General features: G+C 39.0%; 1 protein-coding gene and 1 long non-coding RNA gene across 2 annotated transcripts in view; both read right to left on the bottom strand.

Moving 5' to 3' along the window:
• The window catches only part of CORIN (corin, serine peptidase), a 222,651-nt gene that overhangs the window by 4,144 nt on the left and 190,915 nt on the right, over positions 1–27,592 (bottom strand). The window contains exons 19-20 of the mRNA XM_032632658.1: positions 14,459–14,730; positions 12,227–12,360 (exon numbers count right to left, since the gene is read on the bottom strand). Coding sequence (XP_032488549.1) covers positions 12,227–12,360; positions 14,459–14,730 — 406 coding nt within the window. The remainder of the gene's footprint in view (positions 1–12,226; positions 12,361–14,458; positions 14,731–27,592) is intronic.
• LOC116754228 lies at positions 3,343–8,543 on the bottom strand. The gene is made up of 3 exons (XR_004349999.1): positions 8,531–8,543; positions 4,148–4,172; positions 3,343–3,550 (listed from the first exon to the last, which is right to left on the bottom strand). It is a non-coding gene; the product is annotated as an uncharacterized LOC116754228 (long non-coding RNA).

Raw genomic sequence — 27,592 nt, forward strand, 5'->3', positions numbered from 1 at the left:
TTTCATCTATATTCATCAAATATATTGACCTGTAATTTTCTTTTTTTGTAGTGTCTTTGTCTGATTTTGGTATCAGGGTGATGGTGGCTTCATGGAGTGACTCTGGGAGTTTTCCCTCCTTTTCAATTTTTTGGCATAATTTGAGAAGGATAGGTATAAGTTTTTCTTTGTATGTTTGGTAGAATTCCCCAGTGAAGCCATCAGGTCCTGGACTTTCGTTTGCAGGGAGTTTTGTTTTGTTTTCTTTTACAGATTCTATTTCACTTACAGTGCTCAGTCTGTTTAAATTATCTGTTTTATCTTGATTCTGTTTTGGTGAGCTGTATGTGTCTAGAAACTTGTCCATTTCTTTTAGATTGTCCAATTAGTTGGCATATAACTTTTCATAGTATTTTTTTTTTTTGTATTTCTGTGTTATTAGTTGTTATTTCTCCTCTTTCATTTCTTATTTTGTTTATTTGGATCCTCTGTTTTCTTCTTGGTGGGCCTGGCTAGAAGTTTGTTGAGTTTATCTTTTCAAAAAACCTGGTCTTGATTTTATTGATCTTTTCTATTGTTTTTTTAATCTCTATTTTATTTCTTCTATAATCTTTATTATTTCCTTCCTTCTGCTGTGAGTTTGTTTTTGTTCTTATTATTCTAATTTATTTAGCTAGTAGGTTAGGTTGTTTGAGATTTTTCTTATCTCTTGAGGAAGGCCTTATTGCTATGAACTTCCCTATTAGAGCTGCTTTTGCTGCATCCCATAGATTTTGTAAGGTTTTGTTCTCATTTTCCGATTTCTTATTTGATTTCATCATTAATCCATTGGTTTTTTTAGTGGCATGTCGTTTAGTCTCTATGTATTCACTCTTTTCCTGTTTTTCTTTCTCTGATAGTTTCATACCATTGTGGTCAGGAAAAATGCTTGAAATGATTTCTAAATTTGTTGAGGCTTGTTTTGTGACCTAGTATGTGGTCTATCCTGGAGAATGTTCCATGTGTGCTTGAAAACAAGTACAACTGGTCTGTTGTATCATTTAGGACCACTGTTGCCTTACTGGTTTTCTGTCTGGATGATCTGTCCATTGATGTCACTGGGGTGTTAAAATCTCCTACTATTATTGTATTCCAGTCAGTTTCTCCCTTTATGTCTATTAGTATTTCTTTTACATATTTAGGTGCTCCTGTATTGGGTGCATATATGTTAATCAGTATAATAGCCTCTTTTAGTATTGATCCCTTTATCATATGATACACTTCGTCTTTCTTTATGGCCTTTGTTTTAAAGTCTATTTTGTCTGATATAAGTATTTCTACCCCGGCTTTCTTATTATTTCCATTTTCATGAAATATTTTTTCTATCCCCTCACTTTCAGTCTGTGTTTGTCTTTCACCCTAAAGTGAGACATTTTTAGGCAGCATATTGTAGGTTCATGTTTTTTATTCAGTGTATCATTCTGTATTTTGATTGGATCATTTACTCCATTGACATTTAAGGTAATAATTGACATGGGAGGAGACAAGATGGTGGAGTAGAAGAAATTGAGCTCACCTCCTCTCACAAAAACACCCAAATCACAACCACTGAACAACCATCAATAGAAAAGACTGGAACCTAGCAAACAAGATATTCTACATCCAAAGACAAAGAAGAAGCCACAACAAGATGGTAGGAGGGGCACATTTGCAGTAAAATCAAATCCTATATGCACTGGGTGGGTGACCCAAAAACTGGGAAATAATTATTATATCACAGAGGTTCTCCCACAGGAGTGAGTTCTGAGCCCCACATCAGGCTCTCCAGCCTGGGGATCTGGAATCAGGAGGAGGAGAGCCCAGATCATTTGGCTTTGAAGGCCAGCAGCGCATGAGAAGGCCTTCAAAGCGCAGGAGCTCCACAGGACTGGGGAAAAAAGAGACTCCACTCTTGGAGGGCACACACAAGGTTTCACGTGCACTGGGATCCAGGGCAAAGAAGTGACTCAATAAGAGCCTGGGCCAGACCTACCTGTGTATCTTGGAGGGTCTCCTGGGGAGGTGGGGGTCGGCTTTGGCTCACTGGGGGCAAGGACACTGGTGGCAGAGGCCCCAGGGAGTACTCATTGGCATGAGCTCTCCTGGAGGTCAACATTTTGGCACTGAAACCTGCCCCCCTCAACAGCCTGCAAGGTCCAGTGTTGGGATGCCTCAGGACAACCAACCAACACAGCCCCACTTACAGGCTGCCTAAAGTCATCCTGAATGCACAGCTGCCTCTAAACACACCTCTTGAAACAGCCCTGCCCACCAGAGGGACAAGAACCAGCTCCATCCACCAGTGTGCAGGCACCAGGCCCTCCCACCAGGAAGCCTGCACAAGCCCCTGGACCAACCTCACCCACCAGGGGGTAGACACCAGAAGCAAGAGGAACTACACACCTGCAGCATGAGAAATGAAGGCCACAAACACAGAAAGTTAGACAAGATTGCAGAGAAATATGTTCCAGACGAAGGAACAAGAAAATAAAACCCCAGAAGAACAAGTGAAGTGGAGATAGATAGGCAATCTGCCTCAAAAAGTATTCAGAGAAATGATAGTAAAGGTGATCCAAGATCTTGGAAAAATAATGGAGGCACAGCCTGAGAAGATACAAGAAATAATTAACAGAGATTTAAAGAACAAACAGATGAACAATACAAAAATTGAAATGAAAAATACACTAGAAGGAATCAATAGAATAAATGAGGCAGAAGAACAAATAAGTGAGCTGGAAGACAGATTGGTGGAAATCATTGCTGCAGAACAGAAGAAAGGAAAAAAATGAAATAAGGACAGTCTAAGAGACAACATTAAATGCACCAACTTTTGCATCATAGGGGTCCCAGGAGAGAGGGAGAGGGCCTGAGAAAATATTTGAAGAAATAGCCGAAAATTTCCCTAACATGGGAAGGGAAACATGGACTGAAGTCCAGGAAGCACAGAGAGGCCCACACAGGATAAACCCAAGGAGGAACATGCCAAGACACATAATAAATTTTCAAAAACTAAAGACAAAGAGAAAATATTAAAAGCAACAAGGGAAAAGCAACAAGTAACATACAAGGAAATCTTCATATAGTTATCAGCTGATTTTTCAGCAGAAACTGCAAGCCAGAAGGGATTGGCATAATATATTTCAAGTGATGACAGGGAAAAACCAACAAACAACCAAGAACACTCTACCCAGCAAGGCTCCTGTTCAGATTCAGTGGAGTAATCAAAACCTCTACAGACAAGCAAAAGCTAAGAGAAAGAGAATTCAGCACCATCAAACCAGCTTTGCAACAAAATGCCAACAAACTGCTAAAGGAACTTCTCTAGGCAGAAAAGAAAAGGCCATCATTAGAAACAAGAAAATTATGAATGGGAAAGCTCACCAGTAAAGGCAAACATACAGTAAAGGTAGGAAATCATCTCCCTGTAGGTATATCAAAACCAGTAATCATGAGAAGAGGAGAATACAAATGTAGGATATTGGAAATGCATATGAAATTAAGAAACCAGCAACTTAAATCAATCTTTTATACATATAGACTGCTATATCAAAATCTCATGGTTGATTCAAAAGGATACATTCAGCATAATGTTCATTGCAGCAGTGTTTACAATAGTCAAAACATGGAAGCAACCTACATGTCCATCAACAGATTAATACATAAAGTAGATGTGGTATATCCATACAAGAGAATGTTACTCAGCCATTAAAAAGAATGAAATAATGCCATTGGCAGCAACATGGATGGACCCTGAGATTATCATACTAAGTGAAGTAAGTCAGAGAAAGACAAATATCATATGACATCACTTATATGCGGAATCGTAGAAGAATGATACAAATGAACTTATTTACAAAACAGAAATAGACTCACAAACTAAGAAAAGAAACTTTTGGTTACTAAAGGGGAAATGTTGTGGGGGAGGGATAAATTGGAAGTTTGGGATTAACATACACACTATTTAAAATAGATAACTAATGAGAACCTACTGTATAGCACAAGGAACTCTACTCAATATTCTGTAGTGACCTAAATGGGAAAAGAATTTGAAAAAGATTAGATTGACTGAATCACTTTGCCCCACACTTGAAACTGAAAACACTGTAAATCAACTATACTCCAATATAAAATAAAAAAAGTTTTTAAAAACCTCATGGTAACCACAAACCAAAAATCTACAATACATACACACACAAAAAAGAAAAAGCAATCCAAATACAACTCTAAAGATAGTCATCAAATCACAAGAGAAGAGAACAAAAGAGGAAGGGAAGAAAAAATGACCTACAGAAACAAATCATAAACAATTAAGAAGAATACACATATCAATAATTACCTTAAATGTAAATGGATTAAATGCTCCAACCAAAAGACACAGACTGGCTGAATGTATACAAAAATAAGACCTGAATATATGCTGTTGACAAGAGACCCACTTCAGATCTAGGGGTAGATACAGAATGAAAGTGAGGGGATGGAAAAAGCTATTCCATGCAAATGGAAATCAAAAGAAAGCTGGAGTAGCAATACTCATATCAGACAAAATAGACTTTAAAGACTGTTACAAGAGACAAAAGGACACTACAGAATGATCAAGGGATCAATCCAAGAAGAAGATATAACAATTGTAAATATATATGCCCCCAACATAGGAGCACCTCAATACATAAGGCAACTGCTAACAGCTGTAAAAGGAGAAATGAACAGTAACACAATAATGGGACTTTAACACCTCACTTACATCAATGGACAGATCATCCGGACAGAAAATTCGTAAGGAAACACAGGCCTTAAATGACACATTAGACCAGGTGGATTTAATTGACATTTAGAGAGCATTCCATCTGAAAGCAGTTGAATACACTTTCTTCTCAAGTGCACTTGGAACATTCTCCAGGATAGATCATGTGCTGGGCCACAAAGCAAACCTAGGTAAATTTTAGAAAATTGAAATTATATCAAGCATCTTTTATGACCACAACACTATGAGATTAGATATTAACTACAAGAAAAAAAACTGTAAAAAAAACAAACACGTAGAGGCTAAACAATATGTTACTAAACAACCAATGGACCACCGAAGGAATCAAAGAGGAAATCAAAAAATACCTAGAGACAAATGAAAATGAAAACACAATGATCCAAAACCTTTGGGATACAGCAAAAGCAGTTCTAAGAGGGAAGTTTATAGCAATACAATCTTACCTCAGGAAACAAGAAAAATTTCAAATAAGCAACCTAACCTTACACCTAAAGCAACTAGAGAAAGAGAAAACAAACACAACCCAAAGTTAGTAAAAGGAAAGAAATCATAAAGATTAGAACAGAAATAAAGAGATGAAGAGGGCTTCCCTGGTGGCGCAGTGGTTGAGGGTCCGCCTGCCGATGCAGGGGACACGGGTTCGTGCCCTGGTGTGGGAGGATCCCACATGCCGCGGAGCAGCTGGGCCCGTGAGCCATGGCCGCTGAGCCTGCGCGTCCGGAGCCTGTTGCTCCGCAGCGGGAGAGGCCACAACGGTGAGAGGCCCGCGTACCGCAAAAAAAAAAAAAAAAAAAAAAGAGATGAAGAAAACAACAGAAAAGATCAATGAAACTAAAAGCTGGTTCTTTGAAAAGATAAAATTGATATTTAGCTAGACTCATCAAGAAAAAAAGGTATGGGGCTTAAATCAAAATTATAAATGAAAAAGAAGTTACACCAGACACCACAGAAATACAAAGCATCCTAAGAGACTACTACAAGCAACTATGCCAATAAAATGGACAGCCTAGAAGAAATGGACAAATTCTTAGAAAGGTACAATCCTCCACGACTGAACCAGGAAGAAGTAGAAAATATGAATAGACCAATCACAAGTACTGATATTGAAACTGTGATGAAAAAACTCCCAACAAACAAAAGCCCAGGACCAGATGGCTTCACAGGCAAATTCTATCAAACGTTTAGAGAAGAGCTAACACCTATCCTTCTGAAACTATTCCAAAAAACTGCAGAGGAAGGAACACTCCCAAATTCATTCTATGAGGCCACCATCACCCTGACACCAAAACCAGACAAAGATACCACAAAAAAATAAATAAATAAAAGGAACTTACAGGCCAATATCACTGAACAGAGACCCCAAAATACTCAACCAGAATACTAGCAGACCAAATCCAACAATACATTAAAAGGATCATACACTGTGATCAAGTGGGAATTATCCCAGAAATGCAAGGATTTCTCAATATCCACAAATCAATCTGTGTGATATACCACAATAACAAATTGAAGAATAAAAACCATACGATCATCTCAATATGTGCAGAAAAATCTTTTGACAAAATTCAACACCCATTTATGATAAAAAAAAAAAAGCTCCCCAGAAAGTGGGCAGAGAGGGACCATAACTCAACATAATAAAGGCCATATATGACAAGCCCACAGCTAACATCATACTCATCAGTGAGATGCTGAAAGTATGTCATCTAAGATCAGGAACAAGACAAGGATGTCTACTCTTGCCATGTTTACTCAACATAGTTTTGGAAGTCCTAGCAATGGCAATCAGAGAAGAAAAAGAAATGAAAGGAATCCAAATAGGAAAAGAAAAAGTAAAACCGTCACTGTTTGCAGATGCCATAATAACTATACATAGAAAATTCTAAAGATGCTACCAGAAAACCACTAGAGCTCATCAATGAATTCAGTAAAGTTTCAGGATACAAAATTAATACACAGAAATCTGTTGAACTTCTATGCATTATCAACAAAAGATCAGAAAGAGAAATTATGGAAAAATCCCATTTCCCATTGCATTGAAAAGAATAAAATACCTCAGAATAAACTTACCTAAGGAGACCAAAGACCTCTATTCAGAAAATTATAAGATGATGGTGAAAGAAATTGAAGATGACACAAACAGATGGAAAGATACACCATGTTCTTGGCCTGGAAGGATCAACGCTGTCAAAATGACTAGACTACCCAAGGCAATCTATAGATTCAGTGCAATCCCTATCAAATTACCAATGGCATTTTTCACAGAATTAGAACAAAAAATCTTAAAATTTGTATGGAAACATAAAAGGCCCCATATAGCCAAAGCAATCTTGAGAAAGAAAAACAGAGCTGGAGGAATTAGGCTTCCTCACTTCAGAATATACTATAAAACTACAGTAATTAAAACAGTATGGTACTGGCACAACGACAGGCTTATAGATCAATGGAACAGTATAGAAAGCACAGAAATAAACCCACACACCTATGGTCAATTAGTATATGACAAAGGAAGCAAGAGTATACAATGGAGAAAAGACAGTCTCTTCAATAAGTGGTGCTGGGAAGACTGGACTGCTACATGTAAAATAATGAAGTTAGAATATTCTCTAACACCACACACAAAAACAAACTCAAAATGGATTAAAGATCTAAATGTAAGACCAGATACTATAAAACTCTTAGAGGAAAACATAGGCAGAACACTCTGACATAAATCGCAGCAATATGTTTTTGGATCTACCTCCTAGAATAATGAATATAAAAACAAACAAATGAGACCTAATTAAACTTAAAAGCTTTTGCACAGCAAAGGAAACCATCAACAAAACAAAAAGACAACCTACAGAATGCGTAAAAATATTTGCAAATGATGCGACCAACAAGGATTAATCTCCAAAATATACAAACAGCTCATGTGGCTCAATATCAAAAAAACAAACACCCCAATCAAAAAATGGGCAGAAGATCTAAATAGACATTTCTCCAAAGAATACATACAGATGGCCAAAAAGCACATGAAAAGATGCTCATTATTACTAATTATTAGAGAAATACCAATCAAAACTACAATAAGGTATCACTACACACTGGCCAGAATGGCTATCATCAAAAAGTCTATAAACAATAAATGCTAGAGAGGGTGTGGAGGAAAGGGAACCCTCTTACACTGTTGGTGGGAAGATAAATTGGTACAACCACTATGGAGAACAGTATGGAGGTTCCTTGAAAAACTGAAAATAGAGCTACCATATGATCCAGCAATCCCATTTCTGGGCAAATGTCCAGAGAAAACCATAATTTGAAAAGATACATGCACCCCAATGTTCATTGCTGCACTATTTACAATAGCCAAGACATGGAAGCAACCTATATGCCCCTCAGCAGAGGAATGGATAAAGAAGACGTGCTACATATATATGGTGGAATATTACTCATCCATTAAAAAGAGTGAAATAATGTCATTTGCAGCAACATGGATGGACCAGGAGATTATCATACTAAGTGAAGTAAGTCAGAGAAAGACAAATATCATATGATATCACCTATATTTGGAATCTAAAAAGATGATACAAATGAACTTATTTACAAAACAGAAATAGACCCATAGACTTAGAAAACAAACTTATGGTTACCAAAGAGGAAAGGTCGGGGTGGGGGGTGGATAAATTAGGAGGTTGAGATTAACATATACACACTACTATATATAAAACAGATCATCAACAAGGACCTACTGTATAGCACAGGGAACTTGACTCAATATTCTGTAATAACCTATATGGGAAAAGAATCTGAAAAAGAATGGATATATGAATATGTATAACTGAATATGTATAACTTTGCTGTATACCTGAAACTAACACAACATGGTAAATCAACTATACACCAATATAAAATAAAAATTAAAACATAATTATCGATAGGTATGTACTTATTGCCATTTTAAACCTTGTTTTCCAGTTGTTTTTGTAGTTCTTCCTTGTTCATTTCTTCTTTTTGTTTTTCCTTTTGTGGTTTGATTATTTTCTTTTGTAGTATGCTTGAGTTCCTTTCTTTCTGGTTTTTGTGAACCTATTGTGTGTTTTGATTTGTGATTACTATGGATTTCAAGTATGTTGACCCATTATTATATCTTTAAACTGCTAGTCATACAAATTCAAACACATTCTAAAAGATCTACATTTTTATACTCCACTCTCCCACATTTTGGGATTTTTGATGTTCTATTTTACATCTTCATACTTATTCTTTTGCTGTTAATTGTAGTTATAATTGCTTTTACAAAAAAATTTTTTTTGCTTGCTTTTTAATCTATGTAGTGGCTTATTTAAGTGATCTTCAATCCTTTTACATATTTGCTTCTCCTATTATGATTTTTTGTTTCCAATAGGTTCTTGCTTCTTTTCTAGAGAAAGAAGAAGACCCTTCAATATTTAGAGAAGACCCTTCAATATTTCATTTAGGGTAGGTTTAGCGTTGCTCTATTCTTTGTTTTTTCTTGTCTGAGAAATTCTTTATCTCTCATTCTATTCTAAATGATGATCTTGCTGGATAGAGTATCCTAGGTTGAAGGTTTTTCCCTTTCAGGACTTTGAATATATCATGCCCCTTCCTAGAAGTGGTGAACATTGCATTCATAATTTACCAATGCTGTAAACCTAACTAATAAGCATAGATTTTGCAAGAGGCTAAACTGTTCTGTCTGAAAGCCTAATTGATTTTTAAGCAAAATTTACTGGAAACCATTTTATTAGACATATTCCACAATTTTTTCATCTCCTCTTATATAAAAGAAATACTAAGATACTGACTTATTTAGGTTGAGCTACTTATTATGCCAGAGAGTGATTAAAATGGGAATATTTACAGGTCAGCATCTCTACACTTCCAGATCAGAAACTTAGCCACATAATTATTTAGCATCTAATTTTTGCAAGATTCTGTGCTACAGTCTACACAAGAGCTACTTTTGTCCCCAAGGGGCCAAAACTCCACTTGGGTAATGAGAAAAACTTTACATGAAAGCAAAATCTAAGGGCTATAAATAAAGGAGACTTCAAAGGAATAAGTGATTACTTCCAGCCGGAGGGGAACACAGGGTCCCCATAAGAGTGGGTTTTGAGCTAGGCTTAATGAGGCAGATGGACATTTGTTAGTTGGAAGACAAGAGGTGGAGAAGCATCAATTCAAAACAAAAGGGGGATACAGCTAAAGGTACGATTTGTCTGGTTTTTTGGTCCTCTTTTCTTCTTCATAATATTGGGCTTTAGGCCAAAGTTTGTTTGGTTTCAATACTGAGTTCCATGATTTCTAGACCTTAACAAAGGACCCATGGCTTCCAGTGTGACCTGTTGATGCAATTAAGGAAGGTAATGAGAGGTTCTGGTGCATAATCTTGCTCCAGACTTGGTAAAAAGTAGCTTTTGTTTGTTTTGTGTTTTGTTTTCTACCTGGGGTTGTGTTAGACAGCACCTGGTATGCATGTAAGATATCCACAGTGTGGAATTCCCACCACTAAAGAAGTTGGCAGGACCTGTTTACTATTAGACATTACGATATAAACATGCCTATGTCTGTGGCTGTGTTGGACCTTCATTTCTCTTTCAAAGAATCACCTACTATCCCCTCCCTTTAGCAGTTACCAAGAGATGAAGAGGAACTACTTTTTGGTAGACGTCCAGATCATGTCGGCAACAGGGAGAAATGTATTCACATTAATCATTGCTTCTAGGATAGTGTAGTGACCAAGCACTTGAATTCTGAAGCCAGGCTGCCTACATTCATATCTTCATTCTACCACCTTAATGCTGGGTGATATGGGGTAAATTACTTAACCTCTCTGGTCCCTTGTTTTCTTGATCTGTAAAATAGGAAAAACACAGATACTGCCACAAGAGATGATTGTGAGAATTAAGTGAGTTATTAGAAAGTATTTAGAAGAGATCCTGGAACACAGTAAGCACTAACTGGTAGATGTTAACATTCACATTGTTGATACTCATTGAGGGCATATGCCAGACGTCATATACACATATGTTAAAATATTGGGACATTAACCCAGTTAATCCCAAAGATACTCTGCAAATCAGACAGAATCAGCCCCATCTCACTTGGGAGAAAATATTCTACAGAGGTTAAATAACTCCTTCAGGTCACATTGTTCTCACTGCCAGAGATGGGAGCCAACCCAGACCTTTCAGGCTGCAAATCATGTGTCCTAGCCCTGACACCATGCTGCCTCCTAGTCACTTTTTTTTTGGCTTTGGTCTATCAAACCTAGGCCTCTTGCACGGAAGGCAGGGGTTCCTCTATCACTGCCCACCTCAGCTGGATGACTTGGGGCCAGAGGACAGAAGGGAAGGTGACTCATTGAAACTTCAAGGGAGCCTGCCTCCCTCTTTCCCCTGACAACTGTCTAAGTCACCACCAGGCCATTTCTATTCCGAAATGGACAATCAGAAATGTCATTTTATTATGTTGGGTCGGGACAATAGTATTGTTGCATCTCTTCTTCAATTCTAAAACTTGAGGGCAATTTGATCTACTCCAAAGCAGTGAAATAACAAAGACGCTTCATAGCACTGTAGTGCGATAACTGCCTTCCCCGCTCTGTCACAAGCTTCTTTAAGTGCTCTCCCTTCCCATCCTCCCCTGGGAGCCAGTCCAGTATAATATGCAATGAGTGTTTATTAAGTAAAAATGCTTCCCTGCGGGGTGGGGTGGTGGTGGTGGTGGGATGAATTGGGAGATTGGGATTGACATGATGTGTCATGTTTTATACATGATGTGTATAAAAGGGATGACTAATAAGAACCTGCTGTATAAAAAAGAAATAAAATTCAAAAAAAGCTTTCCTGCATTGCTCAGTTTAGCGTACTCTATGAACTGTTGTGACCAGAAATCCTGAGTCTAAAGGTTGTGTTCGGTGATAGATATTTGAAGACGTGCTGGCAATCACGTGCAGCCCCAGACAATGCCAGTGTGATCAACTCCTGAGACGGAGGTGGGTCTGTCGCACACCCTGGAGATTGGAGTGTTGTATGTGCTTCAGTGCCATCACCCCGATGGTTGAATATGCCCTTGGTGTCTGTCCCCTGCTTCCTGAGGCAACCTGGCTGGAGCTCTGGTTACCACTAGCTGCTCTCAGAAACTTGCTTGTCCCGGCCACTAAAATGGTCCAAGGAGATGGACCAGAACAATTGCTTCTCCTCCTGTTGCTGGCCCAGGGTGCTGACCCCATGCAGGAGGTGAGAAAGCAGAAGGCAACCTGAGTGGGGGGCGTGGAGGTTACTCAGGGCGTTGCTTGGGTCCTGAATAAAGGAAAACACCCTGTGAATAATTAAACATTTGGTAATAAATTATTTTCAGAAAATGTTCTCAAAGGGCCACACGTGAATACTAATGGGCTTATATGGACCCATTGAACCTACTGCTGAACCGAATCTCCTTGGTAACCAGAAAGCAACTTACCATGCACGAGTCAACTGTGCCAGACTCATAGCCGGCACAGATCATCCGGGTGGTGATGGTCTTAGTGTCAAAGTAGGACTGACACTGCTCCAGAGAAATGATGCGGACTTCTCCCTCTTGCAGCTTAAAAGGCACTGGATTTTTTAAAAAGAAGAAGAAATAAAATATATGAGGGTAAAATGACTCAAAAATGAGGCTAGCCAAATATGAAATAACATTTTTATATCAAGAAAACCATGCTCTTAAAATGTCATTTCAAAGATGAAGCTCATTTGAAATCAGAATTTTCCAATTATAAGTGCTGATAGCAATCATTTAATCAAACCCCTTCATTTTGTTAATGAGAAAATTGAGGCACAGACTGGTTAAGTAACCTGGCTCATGCTTTCCCTCTCTTATTATGTGTAGCAACGTAAACAATAGCTACTACAATGAAAAGGAAAATAATCAAGCCAGAGCTCTGCTCCAGGTGGGAGGCTGCCAGCTCTGTGACAGCTCAACATGTGAGCCCTGCTCTGCTAAAAGTTCAGACTGCCTGTTCAGACTAACAGAGGAAGGGTTGCCCTATCCTGGGTTTGAACAGTGTGTCTCATCATGTGCTACAGTAGCCATCATTTGAGGTCGGAACCTTTCATCCTAGAGGATGCATCAGAGACATGTCAAAGGGAAAAGCCATCCCTTAGTGTCAGCAGAGAGAACATGTGAATTTCATCTTGCTCCAAAGTTCTCACAGAATAACAATGTATTTCTCAAAGCCAGCAGCAAGAATCTCTCATTGTTCAGCCATTCTACAAAACATACACACTGTTCTCCTTTTAGATAGTGATGGTGAAGCAGTGTACATGTACAGGGTACCTTAATGGAAGAAAGAATAGGTTTTCCAATACGTTTGGAAAAATCAATGCAATGCAGACAGTGGAAGTTCCCCGAGTTGTCCAAAGAATGGTAAAAAGAACCATCGCTAAGGTTTACTGGGTACCCCACAGTGGGCCAGGCTCCTGCACTCAGCTTTCTCTGGGCCTGTTTTCTTCAATCTTTACAATAATCCTGTGAGTTAGACAGCTGCTATTATTTTTTCCATTTTATAGTACGCTAGAAAGCGGTGTGGTCAGTGTCAATCAGACCTTTTCAATGAACTCATACCCTTGCTCTTCCTACATTATATACGTGGTGTGTGCCACATGTCACACGATTACTCTGAGTTTAATGTGGATATTGGGAACAATACAAGTAGAGGCAATATAGATTCTGCTCTCATATATCACAAAACTAATTATAGCTTTTAAAAACCAAGATTAGCAGGCATGGTGACATCATATGTCTGACATTGCCTTCATATTTCTTACATGTTAGCTTTTCAGAAGTCATTGACTTACTACTGTCTATTTACTTTTTTCTTTTTATTCTCAGTCCACCGTATAGAAAAGAAACTCAACTTAGCTCAAAACTTGACTAAATTTCAAGAAAAACAATCGTCCTTCAAATTGGCAGTTGCTAAGACGGATAACAGGACACAGATATATATCATCATCCCTGAGAGCTGCCGTACTACACCTGATATAGTTGCCATGGTCAGTGCCTACCATTAAAGAAAATATCTCATCGATTAAGTTCTTATTCTAAACTTTTAATAAGTCAAGCAAAATGAGAGAGTCCTTTATGGGTGGCTGAGAGTCAGCAGTACTAATTTTTAAATTTCTGTATGTTTTATTAATCATCTAAGAACCCAAACTATTTAAACTAATTTGAACAGGCAAATAGCTAACCAGTTTTCCTTCTAGAAAGACTTACAGGTTGTGTTACCGATGTTGATAGGACTAAATCATAACAAAGAGTTGGAAGTGGGACCGTCCAGCTTGACTGCAGAAGCAGAACGACCTAACTGCTAGACAGAGGCTCCGAGTGACTGCCTGAAGTGAGTGCAAATCACCAATAGAAACAACGCAAGGGAGGATGACTGATAGGTCTCGTCTTGCGTGCCAGCTCTAAAACATCAGGAGCGGCTCCCTGGAGAAAGACTGAGATGTGGAGAAGGATTTCTATGGTTGTATCTGGGCTTGGCAGGTTTAAGTGCATTGACATCTATGATTTGCATGGAAGGGAGAGTGACACATAATGCTAAGTATTTGTGGCTCTACTTTTATAAGTGAAAATGGGAAATGATTGCCAAAGGCCAGGAAGTACCCCATTGTTTTCCAGTTACAAGCTGAAAGGCAAGTGCTCCTGACTTACTTTTGTTGCCCATGTGTCCCCAGCCTGTGATATAGCAGTAAGTATCAGGTTCTAATGACTGCTCCGGGCTGGGTAAGCAGACGGGCCGGACGTAGCTCGTTTCATTGATGTCCTCGTTTAGCTCCACTATGCTGATGTCATAGTCTACCACTGCTCGACTGTAGCGAGGATGCAGGATGATGGTTTTCACGAGGCGCATCTGCATGAACGTTGATGGGTGGTCTAGATTATTGACGCCAAACACCACTTTCCAAACGTCAGCATTCTCTCTCCTAAAATAATAATTCAAGAGCTACTGGCATCTTAAACTCAGATTTATCTTTTAAAATTTACACTTTATTTTTAAAATATTTACTCATGTAAATAATGGCTCTTTCCATGCCCATCTCCCACGTATTCATATAAGAAGCATTTATATAACCCCTGAGCAATTTGCAAATATTGCACTGTTGTGGAAAGCAAAGCCCATGCTTCCTGAATGGGGCTATTCTGGAAAATAACACTTGTTCGCTTTGAAAGGCAGGCAGCATAGTTAATACTTTCTTCATTGAGTGGGAAAGATGACGAAAAGATGTGAAGAGAAAAGAGACAAGAGAAAAAAATGAAAGAGAATGAAAAGCTGAGGCTAAGAGATCCCTCCAAGAAGGAGCCAGGGCTTCAGAAATGTCAAGTTTTCAGGGAAGGCTTCTGACAATTTCAAGCTAGGGGCTTAAAAAGGCCACCCACAACTTCTAATGGTCAGTCTTAGACTTCATTGTTTTTGAAAACTTGTCAGCAATAGTCTAGTCAATTCCACCTTAAAACACTTTTCCACTCGACTTCCAGCACTCTCCAAGTTCCAGAATTTCCTCCCATCTCTGTCTTCTCTGCTGGATGCTCCTCCTCTGCTCTCAGTGTCTATATTGAAGTGCCCCAGGCCGCTGCCTTCAGTCTTCTCATTCTACACTCACCCCCTAGAAGATTTCACCTAGTCCAATGGCTTTAAAAGCCACCCATAGCCTTGTACCTCCCAAACATATATCTCCAGCTCCATCCTCTCCCTTGAGCTGCAGACTTGTACACCCAATTATCCACTCACATATTTGCTTGGATGTTTGATACTGGCTAAGATTTATGAGTGCTAACTGTGTATGTGGCAATGCTGTTAGTATTCAGAATTCACTGTACAGTTATTTAATATTTATAGCCACCAGTTATGCAGTTGAATCATCTCTCTTATACGCAACAATGATTGCATTAGCAAGTCTTCACTACTCTGCTTTCAAATATATCCTGAATCTTGTTTTTTCTCCCTCTGCCACCACTACAATCCTAATCTCCCAAACATGATGAGCTACTCTCATCTCCCAAATGGTGGCCCTTCTTCTACTCTTCGCCCCTGTAACCCATTCTCCTCGCTGTCACAGAGTGATCATTTTAAAAATAAAATTAGGTCAAATTCATTTTCTGCTCATAATTCTCCAAGGACTTTGAATCACACTCAAGACAAACTGTAGACTCCTATCCATGGCCTTCGAGGCCCCACATGACCTGCTCCATTCGAACCCCAGGGACTTTCTATTTTTGGACATGCCAAAGACATCCACAACTCAGGACTCTTCCCTTTCTATTCTCTCAGCTCTCACGTGGCTCTCACACTGATTCCTTCTCTTTACCCAGGTCCCAGCTCAAACATCACCACCTCAAAGCTGTCCTCCATGACTGCCCAGTCTAGCCTTTACCCCATCACTCTCTACTCTCGACCCAGCTTTAATTTTTGTCTCACAGCGCTCGTTGATACCAATGATGATATACTTCTTTGTCTGTTCTGTGTCTGGTCCCCAGACTGTAAGTTCTGTGAAGGCAGGGACTTGGCTGGTATTCCCAAGACCTAGTACCTAGCATACATTGGGTTCTTAACATGTACTTGTTTAATGATAGTTCAACAGATGACGTTTCAAAACATGTATTAGGGCTTCCCTGGTGGCTCAGTGGTTGAGAATCTGCCTGCTAATGCAGGGGACACGGGTTCAAACCCTGGTCTGGGAAGATCCCACATGCCGTGGAGCAACTAGGCCTGTGAGCCACAACTACTGAGCCTACGCATCTGGAGCCTGTGCTCCGCAACAAGAGAGGCCACGACAGTGAGAGGCCCGCACACCGCGATGAAGAGGGGTCCCCGCTTGCCACAACTAGAGAAAGCCCTTGCACAGAAATGAAGACCCAACACAGCCAAAAATAAAAATAAATTAAAAGAAGGCTCAACATTTAAAAAAAAAATAAAAACATTTATTAGTAGCCAACTCCAACCACCTAAGCAAGGTCTATTCATCATCATGGCCTCCACCTCCTCCTACATTCTCAGTTTCTCTTCCTCCATAGTGGGCCAGGACCAAAGGTGTGGGCATTTAGTTGACCAGTGTTGGAATGTGGAGCTTTTATTGTAGATATTCCCTTATACTGTGGTGACATGTCAGCCATACCATCACTGCCCTCATTTGCAAGCTTCCCAACTAACCTGATTTGACCAGCTAGACCAGTTGTTTTTCAACCCAGGCTGAATACTGAATCATCTGGGGAGCTTTCAAATACTGATTTTCTGGGCATCATCCCATATCAACTGAAAGTTGGGCTGGGGTCTGGGAATTAGTATTTTTAAGAGCTCCCTAGGGAGTCCCTGACAAAAACCCACCCACCCTCTTTTTTTCCTTGGCACATTGTTTTTCACCATTTTCTCATGCATAGAAAAAATTCAAAATGCTGAGATTTTAGGAGGGTTAGGAAGAAGTATGCAAGGCCAACATTCAACATGTTTTTAGCATTGTTGGATTCTTAGACTAGATTCTACTAAAAGAGTCCTCTATATAGTCCACACATTCCATCCTTTTTCCATTGTAAAAAAAAATAATTTTAGGTCTATCAAAATTGATGTCATATGGAAGCAACCTAAGTGTCCATCAGCAGACGAATGGATAAAGAAGATGTGGTGTATATATATATATGACGGAATACTACTCAGCCGTAAAAAAGAATGAGATGTTGTCACTTGCAGCCGCACGGATGGACTTGGAGGATATTATGCCAAGTGAAATAAGTCAGACAGAGAAAGACAAATACTATATGATATCATTTATGTGTGGAATATAAAAAATAAACTAGTGAATATAACAGAAAAGAAACAGACTCACAGATACAGAAAACAAACTAGTGGTTACCAGAGGGGAGAGGGAAGGGGGGGAGGGGCAAGATAGGAGGGGGGTTAAGAGACACAAATTGTATAAAATAAATAAGCTACAAGGATATATTGTACAACACGGGGATACAGTCAATTTTTTTACTGAAGTATAGTTGATTTACAATGATTCACGTGTACAGCAAAGTGATTCATATATATATTATATATCTATTCTTTTTCATATTTCTTTTCCATTATAGGTTATTACAAGATAGTGAATATAATACCCTGTACTATACAGTAGGTTCTTGTTGTATAGTCAATATTTTATAATAACTATAAATGGAGTATAACCTTTAAAAATTGTGAATCACTATGTTGTACACTTGAAACTTATGTAATATTGTACATCAAATATGCCTCAATAAAAAAAATTGATGTCACTATTTGAAAAAAATATATATATATATAACATCTATGTATAGAGAAATATATCTATATAGAAATATATCTATAGATATAGATATAGAACTGGGGATTTCAATAATAATCAAGAAAGACATGATCCCTGCCTATACAAACTTTAGAATTGAGTGAAGATGGACACTTAAAGAAACAATTATAATAAAATTCAGGAAGTGCTGTCTCATGAACATTACAGGATAAGGTTACAGAAGACTATTTTTCATTAAATAAAGCCATCACTCAAAGAACATGCCTTTCTTTCTCTTTCTTTCTTCCTTCCTTTCTTTCTGTCTTTCTTCCCTCCCTTCCTTCCTTCCTTCTTTCCCTCCCTCCCTTCTTCCCCTCCCTCCCTTCCTCCCTTTTTTCCTTCCCTCCCTCCCGTCCTTCCTCCCTTCCTCCCTCCCTTCCTTGTTCTTTCCCTCCATCCTTTCCTCCCTCTCTTCCTCCCTTCCTTCCTTCCTTCCTTCTTTCCCTCCCTCCTTCCCTCTCCCTGTTCCATTTTTCAGTCTAGAGGAGTAAGTGCATAACCGTCTGAGAAATTCAATACTCACTTGAGATTCTATTGTTTAAGATATTTGAAATCAAACAATTATTGATTTCAAATGTGTCTACCTATTTACTAGCTCTTGCTTCCAATCAGAGCTACTAAATTTTGGTTTCAAAAAAAGTACTCATCTATCTGCTTAAACACAAGCAGTATGACAAACAGTATGCAAAATGAAATAGTGTAAACTTTTCGGACTTAATTACTATATTGGGATTAATCTAATTCTAACAGTAAAACATAAGGATCAATAAAACTGCTAAATGTTATTAACTTGTATTCAGTAGCCTGTTGTGACACAAGCTACTGTCCTTATGGCATTAATATCCAAGAAAAGCAAAAAAAAAAAAAAAAATACAGGAAATTCACATACTTTTATATTTATTCAGTAAGGAAACGGTTCTATTTTCTTTTTTGTTATGAGTATAAGGGGGAAAATAAAGTCTCATTAAATGTTTTTTCCCAAGTCTGGCAAAAACCAGGAAAAACAATAACCTGTTGTTCAAAAGGGGTACATGAAGTGAGGGAGATGTGTATAAATGGTATATTGGTATATTAAGCATGTTCTAGAAAGAATAAGTCACCCCCCTCTGGGTGGAAGCAAAAAGAGGAAAGAACACTTAGGGCTACATGAAGGCCACATGCATCTAGTTTCAGTAAAAAGTACCCAGTAGAGGAACACATAGGAACAAGCTATGTGTGGCCATTTTAGTGAAGAGTAAATTGGACTACAAAGATAAAAAGCCACGTATAGCTGCTGAAAATCTTCAGCATCAAGGGGATTTTTTTCTCAGTGCTGTCAGACTTCAAAGCAACAGCAAGGAGAACTGGTGCATCCTTAAAGAAGATTGTGCCAAGATCCTCACGCTCTGAGAGTGAGGAAGCAGGCAAGGTGAAGCCAGGTGAAAATCCACCAGTAACAATAAAAGTGGCTGAGGAAGATGTTAAGAGACCTTTTTCTCCTTTCATTCTTGCTCTACATAGTATTTCATTACCAGAAATTCTTATTTAATTTGCTTCATGTTTATGCTCCTGTTTTAATGATGAATATACATTATAGATAATGTTGAGATAATATGATTTCAACTTCTAATTCTTCAATTATCACTCTAGAGAGAAAACACAGTTACTTATACACCTCAGATGCATTATGACATCCAGGGAAGTTTATACAGAATTGAAGGCACAATGTCTCTGGACACAATAACCAGTTTCAGGTTGTAATTTGCCACACTCAGCTCTAGTTTAGACATAAATTTGCCATATTTTCACTTAATTCAGCTGGCCAGGTTTAGAGATTTTCTTCTATCTTTATCTTTTCTTAAGAGCACAAAAATTTCCCTTTTTTCACCTTTTCTGATTTTACTTTGAATAACTTATATTTACTATTGATCTTTTGTTCAGAAAATAAAATTAATATTTATACTTAACCCCTGTGATAGAAATCACTATTTTATAAGACTTACTCCAGAAATGGCACAGCCATGTGGTGACTTGGAAGTAATTTGAAATTTACCATATCTGCACTAAGTAAGGAAATATCACACAAAAGCATCATTTCTGTTCTACAAATCTTAGGAACCCCTTACTTTTAATATTGCATCTGCCCTTGGTATGTTTAAAGAACTCTCTCTAATACATGCAGTGACTAGATTCTAGAATGGGATGACCATAACATAAATGCATAAAGGGGACGAGTATAAGTCAGTAAGTAGTGGGTGTCAGACCAAAAGACTTGCCCATCTCGAGGGCCATCTGCCTCTCAGCTCCTGCTGATGGCTGTCATATTGGAATATCCAGTGTGAACTGACCTTCTGATTGTTTCAGGGAAGCCAAAGTTCTGGATTTTATGTAACGTATACACAGTTTGAACTGCTGGCTAAAGTTTTTAAATGTATCTAACAAGCAAAAGAGATCAGAGCTGGATTCTTCTTTTAGTATAAAATCTCTATAGTTTCCAAGTATTTCTACATATCAATTCAATCATCTTCTCACCAATTATGAGGTATAAATAGGAATGCTTATTCCATTTTAGAGAAGAGAAAGCAGTGACTCAGAGCAGATGAGTGACTCGTCTAAAATCACAGAGATACTAAGTGATGGTAGCAGGCTAGAAAGCTAGTCCTTTAAACCCCTACACCACAACCTTTATACTAAATTTCTCTGAAACAAAGAGAAGGGTCCATAGGTATCAACACAAGAATCAGGTACTGGCCACAGAGGGCAAAGCATGCAGGATGAGTGGAGACTGACTGGTGAGTGATAGGATGGCAGACAGAAGGAAGATACCTTCTCTTTCCTGAATGTATCCCCCAGATATGATGGGGAACTAGCCGCCAGTAATGAAATTACAGAAAGTGAGCAATTCTATTATCCCAGAGTCCAAAAAAGCTAGAGAAGGGGATAGTCAGATACACATTCTAGAGCTTAGAGAATCAGATTTAAGAATGTTTTGGAAAAAAGATAGGACAATGTGTCCAGACACTCTTAAAACAAGTACAGCTAAACAGAGATGGGAGAGTTTGAGTTCCAAATTCTGATTTACCATCACAAATGACTGCAGTAAGAAAATGAATCATCCAAAAAGTAAATGTTACAACATAAGAATCTCAGAGCTTTCAAACTGTAAAGTTTATCACAGAATAGTGGCAAGAAACTGTAGCAATTGTCAAAAAGTCTTAGTCATAGAACCCTCCTACACTGTTGGTGGGAATATAAATTGGTACAGCCACTACAGAGAGCAATATGGAGGTTCCTTAAGAAACTAAAAATAGAGCTACCATATGATCCTGTAGTCTCACTCCTGGACATATATCCAGAGAAAACCATAATTTGAAAAGATACATGCACCCCAATGTTCATTGCAGCACTATTTACAATAGCCAAGACATGGAAGCAACCTAAATGTCCATTGACAGATGAATGGATAAAGAAGATGTGGTATACACACACACACACACACACACACACACACACACACACACACACACACACACAATGGAATATTACTCAGCCATAAAAAAGAATGAAATAATGCCACTTGCAGCAACATGGATGGACCAAGACTTAGGGCAGGACTTTACTTATCATACTAAGTAAAGTCAGACAGAGAAAGACAAATATATGATATCACTTATATACGGAATCTTAAAAAAATGATACAAATGAACTTATATACAAAACAGAAATAGACTCACAGACATAGAAAACAAACTTATGGTTACGAAAGGGGAAAGGGAGGAAGGAATAAATTAGGAGTTTGGGATTAACATATACACACTACTATATATAAAAAGATAACCAACAAGGACCCACTGTATAGCACAGGGAACTAAACTTATTATTTTGTAATAACCTATAATGGAAAAGAATCTGAAAATCTATATCTATATATATAACCGAATCATTTTGCTGTATACCTGAAACTAACACAACCCTGTAAATCAACTGTACTTCAATAAAATTTTTTTTTCTGTGGCCATGCTGTGTGGCTTGCAGGATCTTAGTTCCCTGACCAGGGATCGAACCCAGACCCCCGGTAACAACTGGACCACCAGGGAAATCCCTATACTTCAATCAATCAATCAGTCAATAGAAAAAAAAGCAGGAAAAATAAAAAATGGCTTCTCAGCAAAATTATGTGTGGGAAGAACAAGACGAGGATTTCTATCTGGGGCAAATAATTTAATATAGCAGTCAACTAAGACAAAGCTGAACTATTTGAACTTTCCTTTACTTCTAATATCTCCATTCAAGGAGAATGGTCTCCAGGCAACATCCAAAAGACTCATCCTCCATGTGATAAAACTTGTAAGTGCTTAATACATTGAAATGTTGAGTTGATGTCTGGTCTAAGATATGGGAGGGGTCAGTATAAGATCACGGACCTTCTGCAGAGGAGTTAGCATTTCTAGTTCCAGAGAAATTATAGTCCTAACTACTAAAAGAACTACAGATATCATCACTGACACCGAGAAGGGGCTGGTTAGTCAGTTAACAAATATTTGATTGGTTGCTATATTCCTTGCTGAAAGAATTGAAAATACAGAGGCGAGGAAGACAGAGTTCACACCCTCACAGAGCTTTCATCCTACTGGGCTAGCCAAATATATATATAAACAAATAAGATTATCTCTGGTAATTAGGAGGGAAAAAAATAGGATAATGTGATAGAGAGATGACTGATGAGGGGGTCATTTTAGCTAGGATGGTTAGGGCAGGCCTTTGACAAAGTGACACTTAAATTGAGACTTGAATGAGGGGAAGGAGGCAATTTTGTGACTCCATAGGTGGGTTCCAAACTGCAGAAGCAGCAAGTAGAAAGGTCCTAAGGCAGGAATGAGATTGGGGGATTTCAGGGACAGAAAGGCTACATGTTTGGAGCCCAATGAGTGATGAGAGAATAGGGGGAGATGCAAAGAGGTAGGACTAGATATTTAAAGGCTATGATGAGAAATCTTATTCTTGTTACAATGAGAAGCTGTTGTACAGTTTTAAAACAGGTGGTGACATGGTATGATTTACATTTTAGAAAGATCACTGTCTCACTGTGTGTCGAATAGACAATAAGTGAACAAGAGAGTAGTCTAAAAAAAAAAACAGGAAACTGTTTTAAAAGTTGTTATGGATTGATTGTGTCCCCCTGTAAAATTCATATATTGAAATCCTAATCCCCAATATATCAGAACAAGATCTTATTTGGAGATAAGGTCTTTACAGAGGTAATCAACGTAAACTGAGGCCAGTATGGTGAGCCCTAATCCAATATGACTGGGTATCCTCATGAAAAGGGGAAACTTGGAGACAGCCATGCACACAAAGGGTGAAGATGAAGACAAAGATCAGAATTAGGCTTCTATAGGCCAAGAATGCTCAAGATTGCCAGCAAAACACCAGAATCCAAGCGAGAGGCATTCTCTCTCACAGCCTTCACAAGGAACCAACCATCCCAATACCTTGACCTTAGACTTCTAGCCTCCAGAACTGTAAGACAATAAACTTCTTGGCTTGTTGAAGCCACCCAATTTGTGGTACCTTGTTATGGCTGCCCTAGGAAGCTAATACAATAATCCAGACCTGATATGATGGTGGTCTGGATTAGGATTATAGCATAAAGATGATGACAGGCAGTTGGGTTCAAGCTATATATATATATATATATATATATATATATATATATATTTTTTTTTTTTTTTTTTGCCGTATGCAGGCCTCTCACTGTTGTGGCCTCTCCCGTTGCGGGGCACAGGCTCCGGATGCGCAGGCTCAGCGGCCCAGCTACTCTGCGGCATGTGGGATCTTCCCGGACCGGGGCACGAACCCGTGTCCCCTGCATCGGCAGGCGGACGCTCAACCACTGCGCCACCAGGGAAGCCCCGAGCTATGTTTTGAAAGAAGATCCTACAGAACTTACTGCTAGAGTAAAAGTGGGAGGAATTAAGGATGACTCCCAGGTTTGGTGCATTAGCAAACCAATGGATAATGAATGATGCCTCTTACTGAGATGGGGAAAGTTTGTGAAGCATACAATTATTTGCTCAGTGGGAGAGAAGAGGAATCAAGTTTTGTTCTGGCCATGTAAAGTAGAATGTTTATTACACATTCAAATGGACACTTCATCTAAGCATTTAAATATGTTTGAGGTTGGTGGGTTGGGAGAAAATCTGGGCTGTGCTAGAGATATAAATTTGGAAGTTATGAATAAATATTTGATATTCATATTCGATATTCATATCAATATTTGATATTCATATTTGTTCAAATATAGACAAGCATTTGAAACCATGTGATTAGATGATTGTAGACAGATAAGAAAGCCAAGAATTAGGTCGTTATCTGATCATGGGCTGCTATAACAAACTATCATAGACTGAGTGGCTTAAACAACAGTTATTTCTCATAGTTGTTGAGGCTCAAAGTCAAAGATTAGGGCACTAGCATGGTCAGGGTCTGGTGAAGATCCCCTTCCTCATTTACAGATGGTGGTCTTATTGTTGTATTGTTACATGGCAGAGGGAGAGAGGGTAAGCTTTCTTTCTCTTCTTATACGGACACTCATCCCAACATGGGTTTCACCCTCATGACCTAATCACCTCTCAAGGGCCCCACCTCCTAATAGCACCTTATTAGGGGTTAGATTTTCAACATGTGGAAATTAGGGGGACACAACTGTGCAGTCCACAACACACCTGGAGAACTAAAACATTTAGTGGCCTAAAAGAGGAGAAGCTGCAAAAAAAGAAAGAGAAGGGAAGGTCAGTGACATAAGAATTTTTTTTGTTATTTTAAAAGAAAAGTGAAGGAAGTATTTTAAGAAGGATGTAGTAATCAGATACTAGGGAGGGTTCCAGTGAGTTAGAAACTGAAAATCCACCATTGGATTTGGCAAGATGGAAGTCACTAAAGACTTTGGTAAGTGTCATTTCTGTAGTGGCCTTGATGACAACCCAACTGGAGTGACCTGAGGGGAATACAGGAAGTGTAAAAGTGGAGACAGTGACTGTAGGAAACTCTTTTAGGAGTTTTACTGTGAGTACTAGCCAAAATGGGCCAAGAATTGAAGAGGGATGTGAAGTCAAGAGAAGGGGGTTTAAGCTGGTGACACTAAGGCATGTTTGCTGAAGGGAATGATCCAGCAAAAAGAGAGAAATTGACGAAAAATAGAAATGATGATTTTAAAATAAAGTCTTTGACGGAATAAAGACACAGACCTACTAGAGAATGGACTTGAGGATATGGGGAGGGAGAAGAGTAAGCTGTGACAAAGTGACATGGACATATATACACTACCAAACGTAAAATAGATAGCTAGTGGGAAGCAGCCGCATAGCACAGGGAGATCAGCTTGGTGCTCTGTGACCACCTAGAGGGGTGGGATAGGGAGGGTGAGAGGGAGGGAGATGCAAGAGGGAAGAGATATGGGAACATATGTATATGTATAACTGATTCACTTTGTTATAAAGCAGAAACTAACACACCATTGTAAAGCAATTATACTCCAATAAAGATGTTTAAAAAAATAAATGCATCTAAAATAAAGTCTTTGAAAGATGAATGGAAATGTGATTGTCCTTAAAAAGGAGCAAGGACACATCCTCCACCATAACTCAAGGGAAAGGAGGGAACGTGGCCACAGATACAGGTAACTTGTTGGAATTAGGGGTGAGACAAGGCAAAACATATAATGATGTCTATTTTCTTCATAAAGAATGAGGTGAGACCAGAGAAGGGTGAAGGAGATTTGGGGAGACAGGAGAAGATGTCAAATAGTTGAGGATGGAAAAGTGGCTTTACTGTGAACATATACTGGATGGGTGCCATATTGTTAGATGCTCATTTGAGATCCATGATCATACATTTGACATGAGCTCAGTTAGCAGTCTGGGGTGTGATATTCGCCAGCGATGACCAGCCATTCAGGCGTAGGTGCAGAGTACGTGGATAGTTGCAGGACAAGAAGAAAGAAGTAAGTAACTACAAAGATTAGAAGGGGAAGAACTCCCAGTTTCTTTGAGCCCCCAAAACTATGGGAATTGGCCTAACGTTTAGGCCAACTGCTGGCTACATCCTAGACCCAGACATTTTTCCACTGGAGCAGTGAGGATGCAGAGAATGCCTCCTTAGGGGGCAGGGCAGTGGGGAGCATGGAGTCAGGTCAGGGTCACCACAATTGCTCACTCACCGGTGATGCTGGAAAAAAGCACCCCAGGGGAGGTATGGATTCAAAATGGAGAATTCCTATTTTAGTGGACATTAGTACTTGATGGGAATGGATCAAATCTCTCAAGTCGACAGAACGGAAAGAAAACATTGCAAATGAATGGCATGGTTTATATGCACCTAGAAGATAAAGAAGTAACCATGAGAACACAACATGGGCTCAGTAATAAAACGTCAGACCAAACCTCTCACTTCTTTTCCTGACTGTATTAAAAGACTGTTAGATCAGTACAGGTGGTAAGTCAATGGGTTTTTTCCGTGGAGAATGAGAAAGGGAGCTGTCCAGAAATAGGTGAAAAAGTTATTGAGTAATATTAAGGGTCCAATGGATGCTGAAAGTCAGGCATGACACTAATCTGCATCCTTGGGTAATGTTCTCCTCAGTTCGGAAGAGCATGAATATGGAAACGTGCTCTTCACATTGACTCTTAGTTGGAGGTCTGCGTGGTGTGTATGGCAGAAAGATCTAGGGGTGAAGAAGTTGAAGGTCCTGGTGAGAGGACTGAAGTGATGACCCCAGTGCACTAGGTTACCTGGGGAAAGAAACCAGATGAGGAGGAGACAGATGGGCTGAGACAATAGGAGGAGATGCGCAGACAAGCAAACACAAGTCTTGTTGGAGTGAAGAGCTGGTGTGGTAGAAATCAAGACATGGGTGACCTGGCAGGGTTAAGGGTTGTGATCATATAGTAAAAGGATAGTTTTTCATGCAAATTTCCTGGAGAGGAATCAGACACTTCTGCTAATCACTAGTTGTGTGCCAACCTAGGAAGTTCATCCTTAAGTCTCTTGGAGGTGAAAGAAGGCAGGGAAATTGCTTGTTAAATTACCCCTGAAACTCAAGGTCTTTCTTCCTTAGAGCTGTGGAAGTTGAATTGTTACCATGGCATCTGGGACTTCATCTGATCAACTTAGTACCTCACGTCTTTAATTTTCCTTTGGGATTTTTAAATACCTCTCCATGCAGGAGCAAGACATGTCCTTTTTTTCCCACGAATATAATTAAAAGAGACAGGCTTGAAAAGAACTACAGATGGGTCACACTGGCCCTTGCCAAAGTATGGAATCAGGATATGAAGTAAATCCCATTAATTGCAGCAACTGATGGATCCTACAGAGAGTAAGGCTTACATTAGAGGTTCTCAAAAGTTTTCAGGGCCGCTGGAAAGATTGTAAAATAGGACCAAAGTTATTAGCACACACTCAAGCAAAGACGTGTTTGAAGTTGGGCAATTTCTAACTTCTTATGGAT

Source organism: Phocoena sinus, chromosome 5, assembly GCF_008692025.1.
Source record: "Phocoena sinus isolate mPhoSin1 chromosome 5, mPhoSin1.pri, whole genome shotgun sequence".
Lineage (NCBI taxonomy): Eukaryota > Metazoa > Chordata > Mammalia > Artiodactyla > Phocoenidae > Phocoena > Phocoena sinus.